The sequence below is a fragment of the Aquarana catesbeiana genome, linkage group LG06 (assembly GCF_042186555.1).
Source record: "Aquarana catesbeiana isolate 2022-GZ linkage group LG06, ASM4218655v1, whole genome shotgun sequence".
Classification (NCBI taxonomy): Eukaryota; Metazoa; Chordata; class Amphibia; order Anura; family Ranidae; genus Aquarana; species Aquarana catesbeiana.
The window spans coordinates 354660888-354676542 of NC_133329.1; the positions used below are offsets into that span (position 1 = coordinate 354660888).

Sequence of the window (15655 nt, forward strand, 5' to 3'; positions counted from 1 at the left end):
ACACCCAAATTGATCTCTCTACCCCACAGCTTACTCCCTCAGTCTCCTCAGGCATCACTAATTTACTAACGGACATATCAGTCTGGATGTCACACCACTTGCTCAAACGTAATATATCCAAAACCAAGCTTATAATATATATACATATATATATATATACCGTATTTATCGGCGTATAACACGCACCGGCGTATAACACGCACCCCAATTTAGGAGGGAATTTTAAGGAAAAAAAAACTTTTAGGAGGGAAGTTGAAGGGAAAAAAAACTTACATTTAAACGCCCATCATTGCAGCCTTCTCAGTGCAGCCATGTCAGTGCAGCCTTGTCAGTGCAGCCTTGTCAGTGCAGCCTTGTCAGTGCAGCCTTGTCAGTGCAGCCTTGTCAGTGCAGCCATGTCAGTGCAGCCTTCCCCAGTGCAGCCTTCCCCAGTGCAGCCTTGTCAGTGCAGACTTCCCCAGTGCAGCCTTGTCAGTGCAGACTTCCCCAGTGCAGACTTCCCCAGTGCAGCCTTGTCAGTGCAGACTTCCCCAGTGCAGACTTCCCCAGTGCAGCCTTGTCAGTGCAGACTTCCCCAGTGCAGCTTTCCCCAGTGCAGCTTTCCCCAGTGCAGCCTTTCCCAGTGCAGCCTTCCCCAGTGATCCCAGCCATTCTGGGCTTCAAAATTGCCGATCGCGATTTGAAAATGGCGCCGCCGGCGCCGAAATACACAGAGCCGGTCCTCGGCTCTTTCCGGCGGCTGTCGTTCACTTTCGGCTCCACTCGTAGTCCCGAGCGGAGCTATCCGAACCTAGCCGAGTAGGTTCGGATAGCTCCGCTCGGGACTACGAGTGGAGCCGAAAATGAACGACAGCCGCCGGAAAGAGCCGAGGACCGGCTCTGTGTATTTCGGCGCCGGCGGCGCCATTTTCAAATCGCGGTCGGCGATTTTGAAAATGTGACAGGTCGGGATCGCAGGGGATCGGCGTATAACACGCACCTGCGATTTTCCCCTGGTTTTAAGGGGAAAAAAGTGCGTGTTATACGCATCCACCTTACCAACCGCTCCGTGTCTGCTACTTCTCTCTGTCAATCCCTCCACTGTCTTCCGTTCACCCAACGAATTACATTCAAAATACTAACAACAACTTACAAAGCTATCCACAACTCAGACCCCAGTTACATCACTAGCCTAGTCTCAAAATACCAACCTAATCGTGCTCTTCCTTCCTCCCAAGACCTCCTGCTCTCTAGCTCCCTTGTCACCTCCTCCCATGCTCACCTCCAGAGCCTCTCTCATGCTATGGTACTCCCTATCCCAATCTGTCTGATTATCAACTACTATTGCTTTTAGATGATCCCTGAAAACCCTCAGGACAAAGCAACTGGTTTTATTTAATGCTTTCCTCCTATGCAGCTCTTTCTTTGCTCCCCCGCTGCTTTGTTCAGCTACTGGGAGAAAATGATATATTTGGTACTTCTGGATGCTGAGGAGAATGTGGCTCACTCCATGTACAAGCACTGGGGTGGTATTATACAAGGAGTACAGCTATTTCACGGGGGAGAAGACAGTCCTCAGCCCTGTGTTAGTTCAGTCTTGAGAGACTCAGGAAATGCAGTCCTATCCACAAAATAAGATTTAACAGCTGTGACTAACAGACAGGTACAAACCTCAGCACTCATTTAAAAAAAAAAAAAATGCAACTCTTTAATTACATATGCCTTTCTACACACAACCTACAGTACCTTAAGGAAGAACTACAGGAGTATATGATGTAGTAGAGATCAGTGGTCTAGAGCATGAGTTCCCAACCCCTGGGCCGCAGACTTAAACTGGTCCGTGGCCTTTTGATAGCTGGGCAACACAGCAGGAGGTGAGCAGTGACTGTAGTCAGGACAGGTCTATCACCTTCTGCTGTACAGCCGTGCCACTTAGCCTGTGTGTCCTCTCCTGGGTCTCCTGCCCTGCTGACAATGTCACTCTATCAGCAGGGCAGGGTGCGGGAGGAGCTGGAGATTTGGACAGAGTTCACCTGCTTGTTAACACGATAAGTTTGGCAGCTCCCAGACGTGTATTTTATATATATATATATATATATATATATATATATATATATATATATATATATATATATATATAGTCTCGTATATATACTCTGCATCCAGTGTAGCCTATATCTACAGTGCATTCTGTGGTGTACTGTTTCTAATACAGTGCAGGCGGTGTACACAGTATCTAATATAGTGTGTACAGTTTCTACTACACTTCTGGTGGTGTACACAGTACACAATACAGTGTAGCCGTAGCACAGTTTCTACTACTTTTCTGGTGGTGTACACAGTATCTAATACAGTGTGTCCAGTTTCTACTACACTTCTGGTGGTGTACACAGTACACAATACAGTGCAGCCATAGTACAGTTTCTACTACTTTTCTGGTGGTGTACACAGTATCTAATACAGTGTGTACAGTTTCTACTACACTTCTGGTGGTGTACACAGTGTACAATACAGTGCAGCCGTTGTACAGTTACCATCCTCCTCTTCTGTCACCCAGGCTCAGAGTAGTTTGCCTTCCAACGCAGCTGCCAAAGCGGCCTATTCCACCGGCTCCTTGTCCACAGTCACTCTTTTGTAGCCCCACCATGTTTAACAGGGGCATGTAATTACAATTTTTGATATATTTACAGCAGGACCTGTTCCTACACCCAACAAGAGTATCTGTGAGAGCTTACAGTGTTGTGGCACCAGCACCACCACCCTAGGCCCAATTTTTCTGCCCCTCTTTAACAGGGGCATGTAATTACAATTCTTGATATAATTTCACAGCAGGGCCCGTTCCTGCGCCCAACAAGAGTAACTTTGAGGGCTTACAGTGTTCTGGTACCACCAACAACTAAGGCCTAGAGTATATACCCCAGGGCTTACCCCTGGCTTTGTTTTGTCGCACGGTCCTAGTTTTTGCTATCATGTGAGTAACCTTTTTGGCATGACCCATGAAACTTTATTGCTTTTCATACATTTTTTATAAATTTTAGATGCATCTGGCTCCTGAAGAGTGGATTGAAGTCCATGAAACGCAGCGTCAGGCCTACCTTTGATGCATCAAACACACATTGACCAATTTTCAGATGTTCTTTACTTCACATGACTTTTATCTTGCTTGGGGGATTAAGATGCATAATTGTACCTACCCATGTCCCATGGTTGTATATACATAGATTTATTGTCTATATGCGATTATTTTATGTCTAATGTATGCAATGCGTTTTTATGCCATGTTGATCATTGGTCCTTAATATACATATGTTTGCGCCTCTGTGAGTGTGATTGGGCTGCATCATGCGCACCTCATTTAAAGTCCCAACCTCCCCCCCTCTTTTTCATGATATTAAGGATGGGGGCACAAACTTTCCCTTGCGCCCCATTTAAAGTCCTAAGTTCGCTTTTCCCCCTATTGCTTGCAAGGCCCAGAGTATACAGGGCAGGCCTTATAGTATATATACTGCTGTTCAGAGTATATAGTGCCTGGGGGGCCCCCATGCCATTTTTTTAAAAATGTGGGTGCGGGGGTTCCCCTTAATATCCATGCCAGATCTGAAGGGCCTTGTATGGATTTTGGGGGTGACATCCCTACCATTTTTTTTTTTGGTATTTTCATCTATATTGCTGGGATCTGACAATACATTACAGCCGCAAGCAGTTTTAAATGACATTTTTTCCTTTAGAATTGTCATTTTGCTGTGGCACTGTTATAAACATGGGTGAGATGCGCTATTTTACAGGCATACTAAGGACACCCCCCAGGCACAATATTTAAAGGAATATTTCATTTTTATTGTTTCACTTTAAGCATTATTAAAATCACTGCTCCTGAAAAATGGCTGTTTTTATAACTTTTTTTTGCATTGATACATGTCCCCTGGGGCAGGACCTGGGTCCCCAAACACTTTTTATGCCAATAACTTACATATAAGCCTTTAAAATTAGCACTTTTGATTTTTCACATTCATGTCTCATAAACTTTAACGGTGTTCGCGTGTTCAAACACATTTTTTGCCTGTTTGCATGTTCTGCTGTGAACCGAACCGAGGGGGGGGGGTGTTTGGCTCCTCCCTACTGAGGACACTGTGGGACTGATTTAAACGGGGTAATATATATCGGGATGATATAAAGGGGAGACTGTGCTGTGAAGGGGGTTGTGATGTGAAGGGGGTTGTGATGTGAAGGGGGGCTGAGGACCAACTCCGTGAATATCTCCCCTCCCGGTCCCTGGAAAAATTGGCTGCCACGAAATCGGTCCCTTGTGCCAAAAAGGTTGGAGCCTGCTGGTCAAGAGTATGCCATTTAAATCCCAGAGTACAGAGTGCAGTGGTCAGGGGTATGAAATGAAACACATTGGGGTGGGTTTACTAAAGGCAAATAGACTGTACACTCTGCAAGTGCAGTTGTACTTTGCAAGTGCATTTGTTTCAGAGCTTAGTAAATGAGGGGAAGCCCTGCTGACTTCTATCATCTAATCATGTCCAGGCAAAAATGTTGTTTTTTTTTTCTTGCATGTGACTGGGTATTCTTTGTAATGTGAAGCTTTATCTCATTTACTAAGCTATGGAGCAAAAACACTTTCAAAGTGCACAATCTATTTGCATTTAGTAAATCAAACCCAGTGTCTATCATCCGGGCCACTGATAGGGGGGACCACCGGTCCTCTTGTAGGGGGACCCGAGCACAGGGGGGGTCCACACAGGGAGGAGGATTAGTGATGGATGACAATTGTGTCTCACTTCTTTCAGCAGCTGAAAGCTGGTCTCTCCCCCTCTCCCTGGTGTCAGCTTTTATCTGCTGAGAAACAGACAGTCATTCCTAACTAATCCCGCTTCCTGTGCAGGCCCCCCCTCAGCGCTGGCTCTAGTGTTAGCTGTGCTCCTGAGTTTGTAATGTCTGGACCTTGGTTCTCTCCCTCATCTTTCCTGTATCTCTGCGCTCCAACTGCCCAATCTGTATATTTTTTTCATCTCACCTTCATTTCTGTTTATTAATTCAGTTTTATTTTTTAGATTTAGCAGGAATTATGTGATTTATGTTGTATTTGTGTCTGCTAATAAATGTATTGTATTTTTAGCGAAATATAGCTTTGATATTTTTTTGGGGATCCTGTCAGGTAGTCTGTACGGGGCCCTGGTGGTTTTTATTAGCAGCCCTGTCTATCATGCAAGGCTCCGGAAAGTGTTACACACAGAGTTCAGGAGTCGAGAACGTGTAACGCAGGGAGGTCAGGGGTCTAGAGTGCATAATGCTTAGACTGCAGGAGTGCAGAACGCACAGAGAGAAGGCATCTGGTGTGCATAAAGCACAGACTGCAGAGCATAGGGGTCAGGAGTGCAGGGGGGTGTATAATACGCAGCCTGCAGGGGTTAGTATGCACAGGGTGCAGGGGTTGGTAGTACGTAATGCACAGTCTATTGAGCAGAGTACAACCAAAAATTACCTTTTTCCAGTATAAACCCCCCACAAGCTCACAGTATAGATCTCCTTGAACGTCTCCAATTCCCCACCCAGTACAGATATCCCCCCACAGCCCACAACTCCCCTAGCGCAAACTCTCTTTTCAGTCCACCCCCTCAGTACAGATCTCCCTTCCAGGCAACCCCCTCAGTACAGATCCATCCTCCCATACAGACCCTCCCTCTTACCTCACTCCCTCAGTACAGATCCCCTTTCAGCCCATCCCCTCAGTACAGATCCCCTTGCCCCCTCTCAGTAAAGACCCCAATACGGGCCAACCCCTCAGTAGAAAAAAAAAACAGTACAGACCACCCCCTCAGTGCAGACCCCCAGTATAGACCACCACCTCAGTATAGAACCCTAGCCCACCCCACAGCACAGTACAGACCCCTTCCCCCTTAAACTCACTCACCAGTTGGAGGAGATTTAATGTCTAGTGGAAATGGAAAGTCTTACCCTCAACTGTGTATGTGACAGGTGTGGAAGGTAGCTTCCCTCAGCTTTGCCAGGGAATTAATAAGCCAGAGATGAATTTGCATATGAAAGTGGTACTATAGCTCATTCATATACAGACTCCATCAGGTCTTTTAAATGCAAATTACATGTCAACTGAATTTATATTCAAATCATACTGTGATGTACATATGAATGCATTGTCACTGTGGGCACAATGTACAGGGACAGAGCCTTTGCTGGACTCTGTCCCATTTACATAGGATAATGGGACTTAGCTAAAAAGGTGAGACAATCCCGCACATATCAGGACTGTTGAGATGTATGACTTTCAGCTGTGACATACATGTTACAGTCTGATTGCAACTTGTATGGTCTGCCTACAAATTCATTCAATTTGTATCCAATTAGGCAGACCTTTGCTTACCAAACTGAAAGAAAGCCAGGGAAAATTGAGCATAGGCAAATATTTTAATATTTAATGTTATATATATATATATATATATATATATATATATATTCAAATAAACATGCAAACTGAGCCCCATGGCTGTATACACTCATCTTAACTATGACCCTCTGCTATATATGCTAGGAGGACACAGATCCCACATCTTCTGTCATTATTGACGGCTGTCCATTTGTACCCAAGCCTATCTTAAAGTGGTTGTAAACCCTTACATATACCCAGTGAAGTGATGATACATAAGTTTTACTTGTTTACCTGCAGCCCTCTCTTCCCTACACCCCTTCAAAAGGGCAGAAACATGTTAAAATCCTTCTTCATTTGTTAGTATCACAGAGGAGGAGATGGAAAGGCTGCAGTTACAGTGTGTGAAAGCTGATTGGAGGAAAGAAACACACCCCCCATCCGACAGCAGAAGAACTGGGTTCTGAATAGACAAGCTGCTTGGTGAGTTCCCTCCCAGACACAAATTGTATCTCGTGTTGGGAAAACTTCTCAGACGTGACACATGCTGATAACAGAGGAACAAAGCACCAGAGAGAAACAACACTTAGAGCTTTGGGGAGAGATAAGTAAACACTACAGATATATGTGCTTTGCTCAGATTTCATGACTGAAGTTTACAACCACTTTAAAGGCCAATTTTAGGCAACAATCCAAATGAATCAGATGCTAAAGTCACAATAATAACTCAAGTTGCCTTAATCTGTGTTTGGTATGTTGTACAATCCGCCACATCCAGGCTCTACAATGCTGCTCACATGTGGAGTGGAAAGGTCTGCCTCCTGGATCTATGCTATGTAATCTTATCTAGCGCTGTAATTTCCTCCCTCTCTGCTTCATGTACCATCAATCAGCCTTACAGGGCAAATTTCAGTCAAACCGGTGAGATTCTAATACAGTAAAACCTTGTATTGAGAGTAACTTGGTCTGAGAGTGTTTTGCAAGACAAGCATTTTTTTTTTTTAATAAATCCTGACTTGATAAACAAGCGATGTCTTGATATACAAGTAGTGTCATGTCACAACTGAGTATAAAAGAGAAGAGAGGCGCCTCTAAGTGTAGCAATATGGTTACATTTAATGAAGGTACAACATTTAGTAACTCACATGGTTGATTAAAACAGGCACATCTAAGTATGTAGGCATCCGGGGTAAAGCTATCCACATAAGCCGTCCTCCACACCACCATCAAAGTCATCTCTTCCACCCTGTGCTCCACAAGCGCTTCAAGCCTTGCTTTCAGATTGCTCTACTGCATGGTAGTCTTCCCGGTCACGATTGCAGATGGACAGAGGTGGGAGCCGGCGGTGTAGAGGATGGTCTATGTGGACAGCTTTGCCTGCATACTTAGATGTGTCTGCTTTAATCAACAACCAGCTCTCAACAGAACTGTCAAACCATCCAATGGCTGGTGTCATAAATGATCACATGTGCAGCATCTGGCAGTTGTTGATAAAACAGAGACAAAGATGTCAGATTCCTTGTCTGAAAACGATAGGGGGGTTTACTTACACTTTAAATGTAACCATATTGCTACACTTAGCGGCACCTCACTTCCCTTTTATACTCTGTAGCTCCTGCTGGATTTTGCTTCTAATCCCCTTGTGGAGGCTGCTATTTGTGGATGGACATTTTATGGTTACACAACCTATCACATTGCTGTAATCTTTTTATATGGACTATAAACTGAAGGACTGAAAAAAAAGGTGGTGGAACGAATCATTTAAGTTTCCAAAATTTCTTATGGGGAAATTTGCTATGATATACGAGTGCTTTGGAGTACAAGCATGTTTCGGAACAAATTATGCTCTCAATCCAAGGTTTTACTGTACATTAAATTTTGTGTAGGCAAAGCATGGAGCCTACAGTTATTTTGTTGGAGAATACCTCTTCTGCATTACAAACAGGTAAACAAAAGGGGTTCCCAAGTCATTAAATTACTGAAAAGGGGATAGACTGGTGCACAACAGCTATATCTAAGTGGAAAAAAAAGAAGACAAGAGCTGAGGTCGTTTACAGTTATTGCCACACTTTCTAGACTCAAATTATGGTCTTGACACTTTAGAATTGTTTTGGAACATAAAAAACAAATGTTGCACCTTGCAATTACTAATACAACACAATAAATAAATCAAGTTTAGTGGAGACATAGGTAATTTTACATAAATATATGTACTGTATATATGAGCTATTTAACATAAATATAGCTTCATGTTATCAAGCTTAAAAAAACTCAGAATAGGTGTAGTGAACTCGCACATTGGGTACAGTGCACATCATCACTTCCTACCCAACAGACGCCTTTGCTTCACCCTATCCAAAGGTTTCTCTACTATTTTATCAAGCAAACCCCAACTAAAATATGCACGGAGAAAGACATATTCTTCACAGGAGAATTTGAGGTTGCAGGTTCCCTCAGGCACTTGGCAGCCTCCTCCAATGTAAGGCTAGTCCAGACCCAGCCCAAGTCTTATTCCAATCATATCTCTTATACCTATTTATATACTTCACTATAGGAGTCTCTTCTGTACTCTTCCTCCAATTTTTCTTGTTCTTCCATTTTTTTTAACTGTATTACATCTATATTAAGAGCTAGTTGCTGATAGAGTGCTTATTATTAAGAAATGCCAGGACTGATGTGTATTTGTAAGCAACCCTTGTTATCATCCATAGAATACAAAGCCTAAATCTGAGTACCTACCTTCCAAATCTTCTTTTTCAAATTGTGTGTTCAGAAGGGAACGTGTTCCTCCTCTGTCAACTACTGCTTCTTCATCATTTCTCTGCAAGATAAAAAGAAAGCCACAGCTCATATATAATAGGCTTGAATGAAAGGTCTTACAAGTATCTCACTTAATTTGGCTAACCTTTTACAGCAATCTGAGCACAACAAATGAGGATGAAGACAAAGGAGATTTTGCTGAAAATGGAACTGCAGCAAATCACAGGCTTTGGGACAGAGAGAAAAAGATCAATTTAATCTACAATATTTCATGCCTGAGACATGTACTTCCAATGTCTCTAGTCATATAGCCATCATTTTAGATAGAAATTGACTGACTAGCATTAGTACTTTAATCACTTGCCATCTGGGCCAATTCTGACACTTCGTTCCTACATGTGGAAATCTACTTTTTTTTTGCTAGAAAATTACTTAGAACCCCTAAGCATTATATATATATATTTTTAGCAGAGGCCTTTTAGAATAAAATGATGTGTGCTGCAATTTTTTATGTCACACAATATTTGTGCAGCGGTTTTTCAAACACAATTTTTTTGGGGAAAAAATACACGTTAATGAATTTTATTGCATTTTATTATTTGTAAAATATAAAAGATGATGTTATGCTGAGTGAATAGATACCTAACATGTCATGCTTTAAAATTGCGTGGAATGGTGTCAAACTACGGTGCTTAAAATTCTCCATAGGCAACGCTTTAAACGCCTTTACAGGTTACCAGTTTATAGATATACAAGAGGTCTGGTGTTGAATTATTGCTCTCATGCTGACCTTTGCGACGATACCTTACATGTGTGGCACGATTTATTATTATTATTTATTTTCCACAAAACTTTTTTTTTTTTTTTTTACACTTTTTTTTTTGGATTAACTTTATTGCTATCACAAGGGATGAACAATATCCCTTGTGACAGCACAGGGCCATGACAGGTCCTCTTTATGGAGAGATCTGGGGTCTATTAGACCCCAAATCTCTCCTCTGGCCTCCAATGCAGCCGATCAGACACAGATCGGTCTGATCGACTTCTTTTCTGACCACTAACGGCCAGGTAAACAGAGAGGCAGAACGGGAAGTGACAACATACTTCCTGTTTCCTGTTTTGCAGGGTCACAGAGAGAGAGGAACAGCGCCAGTTCCTCGCTCTCTGTTCTGTGCAGCCGCCCATGCCGGTTGCATCGCTCCCGGGCTCCGTGATCGGACAGAGCCCAGGAAAGGTCACGGCGGGAGGGGGACGGTAGAACCCCCTTCCGCCACCCACAGAAGTGATCGAGCGGCTGTTCAGCCACTCAAATCACTTCTGTTGGAAAGGGAATCACCGGCTGAAAATTTTCATACCGGGATGATGCCTTCAGGTAAAGGTCTCATCCTGGTATAACTACTGCAACCCGAGGACATCCGTGGATGTCCTCCTAGCAGCAAGTGGTTAAAAGGTACTAAACTCGAAAAGCTCTTCTCAAAAAATGCAGGTAGAGGGCAAAGAACTAGTCACCAGCATTGCCTGTGGTCCCTCTGAGCTGAACTTTCCCCAGTACTAATTTACCATGCCTTGTTCTACACTGTGTCTCTGTGTGAAGGCAGCCATCTTGGAAGAGGCAAGACTTTCCTTCTCTATTTCAGAGCCTCCAGTAAGGAAAACAGTGTAAATCACAGTAGTGACATTAGCAAATCTCACTTTAAATATCCTGATACTAGCAGTCACAGGCAGCGGTGCCTTTGGTTTCATACTGAAAATATAAATCTATGAGGCTGTAGGCACAGGAGTGCCTGGGCACCCTCACATACAAGGAAGTGCACTACGATTTTCTAGACAAAACATATATTTTCTTCAGGGTACTATAAATGCACAATTAACATTTTTAAATGTCCCTTATAACGTAGCATACCTAGTCTTTTTGAGTTCAGTTTAATGGCCAAAATACACATTTTTCATGCATTTATGGACACAATCAATAGGGACACTTTGGAGCTATAGTACAGTGACACACCTTTTTTATTTAAACAGAATAATTTGACAGAATAAGATGCTTACTTGTACGGTAGTTGTTGACTCTGGACATATTCAATGCAGATCTCTTGCGCAAATCCAACAACTTGAAAGGATAGTTCACCTTTACATAAAACCTGCCTATGCAGGTATAGGGATGTTTGTAGATTAAAACAAATTGTGCAGCTCTGACTAAGGATACATAATACCCTTGCTATATGTGTAGTCCATTTACATATCCTATTAAGCCTGACTGGAATACTCTCAGGACGTTGCTAAGTACTATCAGGACATTGCTTAGTAAGGCCTTGTCGCCACTACTCACCTCCACCATCACAGGAGTGAGCTCTTTCTCTGATTAAAACTCCCTCACATTCTCTCTCTCTCCCTGATGAAGTAGCTCTGAGCTCAACATTTGAGAGCTCACTCCTGTGATGGAGGTGAGCAGTAATGACTAGGCCTCACTTAGCAACATTCTGAGAGTATTCCAGTCAGGATCTAATATGTAGGGTTGCTACCGGTTCTGGATTTACCCGGACAGTTCTGGTTTTGAATCATGTGTCCAGGTTTCAGTCCACCTGAAACCCTGACACAATATTCATACAGGAATGTGGCTCAGAACAGTGCCTGATAGGAGGGTGAGGGGGCACTATGCACGCCACATTACTATTCTCTTTGGAGCGCCCAAAGATGTCCCAGGTCTGTTACTATCATATAGTTTATGCCAAAAAAAAAAAATTTTTGCTGTGCGCCGCTAAAGTGTTCGGGTTTGGCTTGAAGAAAAAGTAGCAACCCTAGTTGGCGCCAAGGGGTTAAACAACAAAAGTGCATCAAAAACTGATCAGTGTTGAAGGGCCCTAAGTGTATGGAAACCCGAAATCAATTATTGAGTATATCTGGCATCAAATATCATTGTATATAGTTTATAAAAAAAATAATTGAATTTTACAAGGTTTCTTACCTGGAGGCCCTGCCAGTAGCAGCAGCACTTCCTGTTGCAGGATGACAACCCTAAGCCACAATTTTCACCACCGTTGTCACCCTGCCATGCAAGCTACTTCAGTTGGGTTGTATACTGTATAGGCAGCCCAATGGCCAAATGGCAGAGTGCACACAGCAGGCCAACAACGCTGCTGCTAATTGCAAAGCAGGGACTTTGCATTGTAAATCCCCATCAGGAAGTGCTGTTACTGGCAGGATCTCCAGGTAAGAAACCTGGCAAAAGATTCACACAAAAGGATTTGCTTACAGTGGCCTAAACCCATCAATTTAATGGATTCCCAACAGTTACATTCAAAGCATTTCAATAATGCTAACTGACACAGTTGCTTGTGCTCTCAACCGAAATGTCAAGCCATCAAATGGCTGGTGCCATAACTGATCACATGTGCAGCATCATGGCAGCTGCAGATCAAACAGAGGGTAAGATGGCAGCTCCCCTGGCTGTAAGGGAGAGAAGGGTTTAGTTCCACTTTAAGAAAACTGTATACAGAGAGACTTGATGCCAGACATAATAAATATAGATTTGGGGATTAAATACACATTCAAGGAACTAGGATCACCATCAGGCCACCACTGCTAACCTCTCCTCCTGGAAAAGCGAGCTGCCTGGCTGTCATGCTGATCCTCTGGCTCTGAGCCTTTCTCTCGCACTGACCCAGAACAAGTACACAGATTAGGAGGAGATCTTCTTTCATTGGCTCCATGCTTGTTGTGGGTCACAGCCAGCTATTCAGCATTTTCAGAAGCTGGTGAGCAATGACAAACTATGCATTTCTCTCATATTAAGTTTTAACCTGTGAGGATGGAAATATTGGATCCGCCATTGCTGACTTGTTAAAGGTACAAACACTGTCATTGTGATGTGAGAGAAGATGTCCCTCTACCACACTGTCTCTGCTGCCCAGACTTACTGTACACAAAGAGGAGCCATTCTTCTCTATCTTCGGGAATCCCATCTTCATAGAGACCAGCTATAAGTCTAATTCAGGGAGAGTGGTCGAGGTTTCCATGGAGACCATGTATGGCGCCCTATTTGTCCAATCCAGGGAGAGTGGTCAGGGTTTCCATAGAGACACACTATGGTGGCTTGAGAATCCAACCCAGGGAGAGTGAGCAGTGTTTCCAGCTATGGCGACCTTTTATAAACACAATGGTGGACAATGGGGGACACAACAAGACCATTTTATACAGAAAAAGTAGACAAATTCCAGCCCGAGTCATTTATTCCTCTCTCACTGCATATCATTGTGGCAAAATTAAACCCACTTCTTAGTTATGCGTCGGTTTAGGCCGCGTTCATATCTGTGCGGTTTGAAGCACTTCAGCCATCATACGGCAATGCACAGCAACAGGAATCCCATTATTTCCTATTGGGTCCGATTACACCTATGCTTTGTGACGCGACTTAAAAAAGGTGGTGCAGGCGCCTCGTTACAGGAGTGAAAACCGAAGTTTTTTACGTCCTAGCAACATAGCAGGACATGGGGTTTGCCATCTGCCAGTTTTTCAGCCAGGCTTCCAGGAGGCGCTCACATGGCCAACACATATGATAATAAATCTAATGAACATTTTACAAAGCTATGAAGTTTGTTTTATATTTTCTGGGGCCCCGTGACTACATAGGAAATTTTCTGAAAAAGGGAGACTTTAACCCTTTCGCTGCCAGAGCTAATTTTTGCAGATTTTGCACAATGTTTAATGCCACATAATATTAGAAAAGCAGTTTATCAAGCGTAATATATCAGTAAAAATACACTAGTGTTAAAGTATAACTAAAGGCAAAACTTTTTTTTTTAGTTTTAGATAGAGTGGAGAGGGATTAGAACCCCTGACCATTTTTTATTGTTGTCTGTCCTCCCGTTAGGGAGATTCACCCTCTTTATTTGTCCTGTTTACCATTATCATTGACAGTGAAAGTAAAAGAAAATCCCAAATTTTGGGTTGTCCCCAGAAAAGTAATAGAATGAATGAATGAATGATTTGTATAGCGCTGCAAATGCGAACTGAACCTGTGTTGTCCAGCTTCTTAGAAGAAGAGGTAGGTCTTGAGTTTCTTCCTGAAGGCCTGATGGTTTTCTTCCATGCGGATCGGAGTAGGTAGAGCATTCCATAACCGTGGTCCTTGGACTGCGAATCTTCATTCTCCTTTTGTTTTGTAGCGGGTTTTTGGAATAAGGAGGAGGTTTTGGTTTGAAGATCGAAGACTGCGATTGGGTGTATAGTGCTTTATTTTCTCGCGTAGGTATTGAGGAGCGTTTCCTTGTATACATTTGTGAGTGAGGCAGAGGGTCTTGAAAATGATTCGGTTTTTTACGGTTAGCCAATGTAGGCTCCTCAGGGAGGGGGAGATGGATTCCCAGGGTTTTTTTCCTGTTAACAGTCTTGCCGCCGTGTTTTGGATGAGTTGCAAGCGAGCAAGCTGATATTGGGGTAGTCCTATGTAGAGGGAGTTTGCATAGTCGAGTCTGGAATTGATGATTGTTCCAACTACTGCTGCTTTGTCCTCTTCTGGGATGAAGGGGATGAGTCTACGTAGCAGGCGGAGAAGATGGTGAGATTGGCTGACTACTGATCCTATTTGTGCATCCATTGACATTTCTGAGTAAAAAATGACTCCGAGGCTCTTGGCTTTGGTGCTTGGAGATATGGTCTGTCCAAAGATGGCGGGTGGTGTCCATGGGGTCTTAGTTTTGGAATTTTGATTTGCGTGTAGAAGAAGCTCGGTTTTTGATCCGTTGAGTTTAAGAGAGCTAGTGGTCATCCAGTCGTCTATCAAAGTGAGGCATTTTTCTAGTTGCTGATGATGGTCTTTTTCTCCGGTGATGCGAAGGTATAGTTGGGTATCATCCGCGTATGAGTGGAAGCAGAGGTCCGATTTTCTGATGATTTTGAGAATGAGATGATTTTGAATAGAGGGGAAATACTCTAATGGGGACACTAGTTCTGGTGATCTGGAGGACCCCAAGGAATCCCCTTATTTTGCAAGGATTTTCTCTCACTTCCTGTTTGGCTATGGGACAGGAAGTGAAGGGAAATCTCCCCAATGGAACAAAGATGGCAAAAGTAAAGCTTACAGAGGTTATAACCCTCCCTTACTCTATCCAAAATAAAAATAAAAAGTTTTGCCTATAGTTCTATTTTAAATTTAGGGCACACAAACACAATATATGACCCATTTTTTTTTTAGAAAAATCTAAAGAATGAGGTTGTGCTGAGTAGATTGATAGCCCACATGTCAAGCCCTAAAATTGGGTGCTCCGTGAAATGGCGACAAACTTTGGTATAGAAAAATAAAAGAATTGCACTAATTAAATGTGCATATAACATACAACACATAAATGAAAAATCATGTGGAGGAGGATAAATGCAGAGAACACCTGCATATAATCCACAATAGTGTCCCATTAAATGAAAAAGAAAGAAAAATAAATGAATGAAGTAGTGACTCCAAATCACCCATAAATGGTCAAGGAAAGTCTGAGTGATAAACAATAATAATCCGTGACAACAAAGGAAGATCCA

General features: G+C 42.9%; 1 protein-coding gene across 5 annotated transcripts in view; it reads right to left on the reverse strand.

Moving 5' to 3' along the window:
* SLC4A10 (solute carrier family 4 member 10) overlaps window positions 1-15655 on the reverse strand; it is a 391254-nt gene that overhangs the window by 235464 nt on the left and 140135 nt on the right. For all 5 annotated transcript variants that reach the window (XM_073634046.1, XM_073634049.1, XM_073634045.1 and 2 more), the window contains exon 2: window positions 9107-9188. In XM_073634046.1, coding sequence (XP_073490147.1) covers window positions 9107-9188 — 82 coding nt within the window. The remainder of the gene's footprint in view (window positions 1-9106; window positions 9189-15655) is intronic.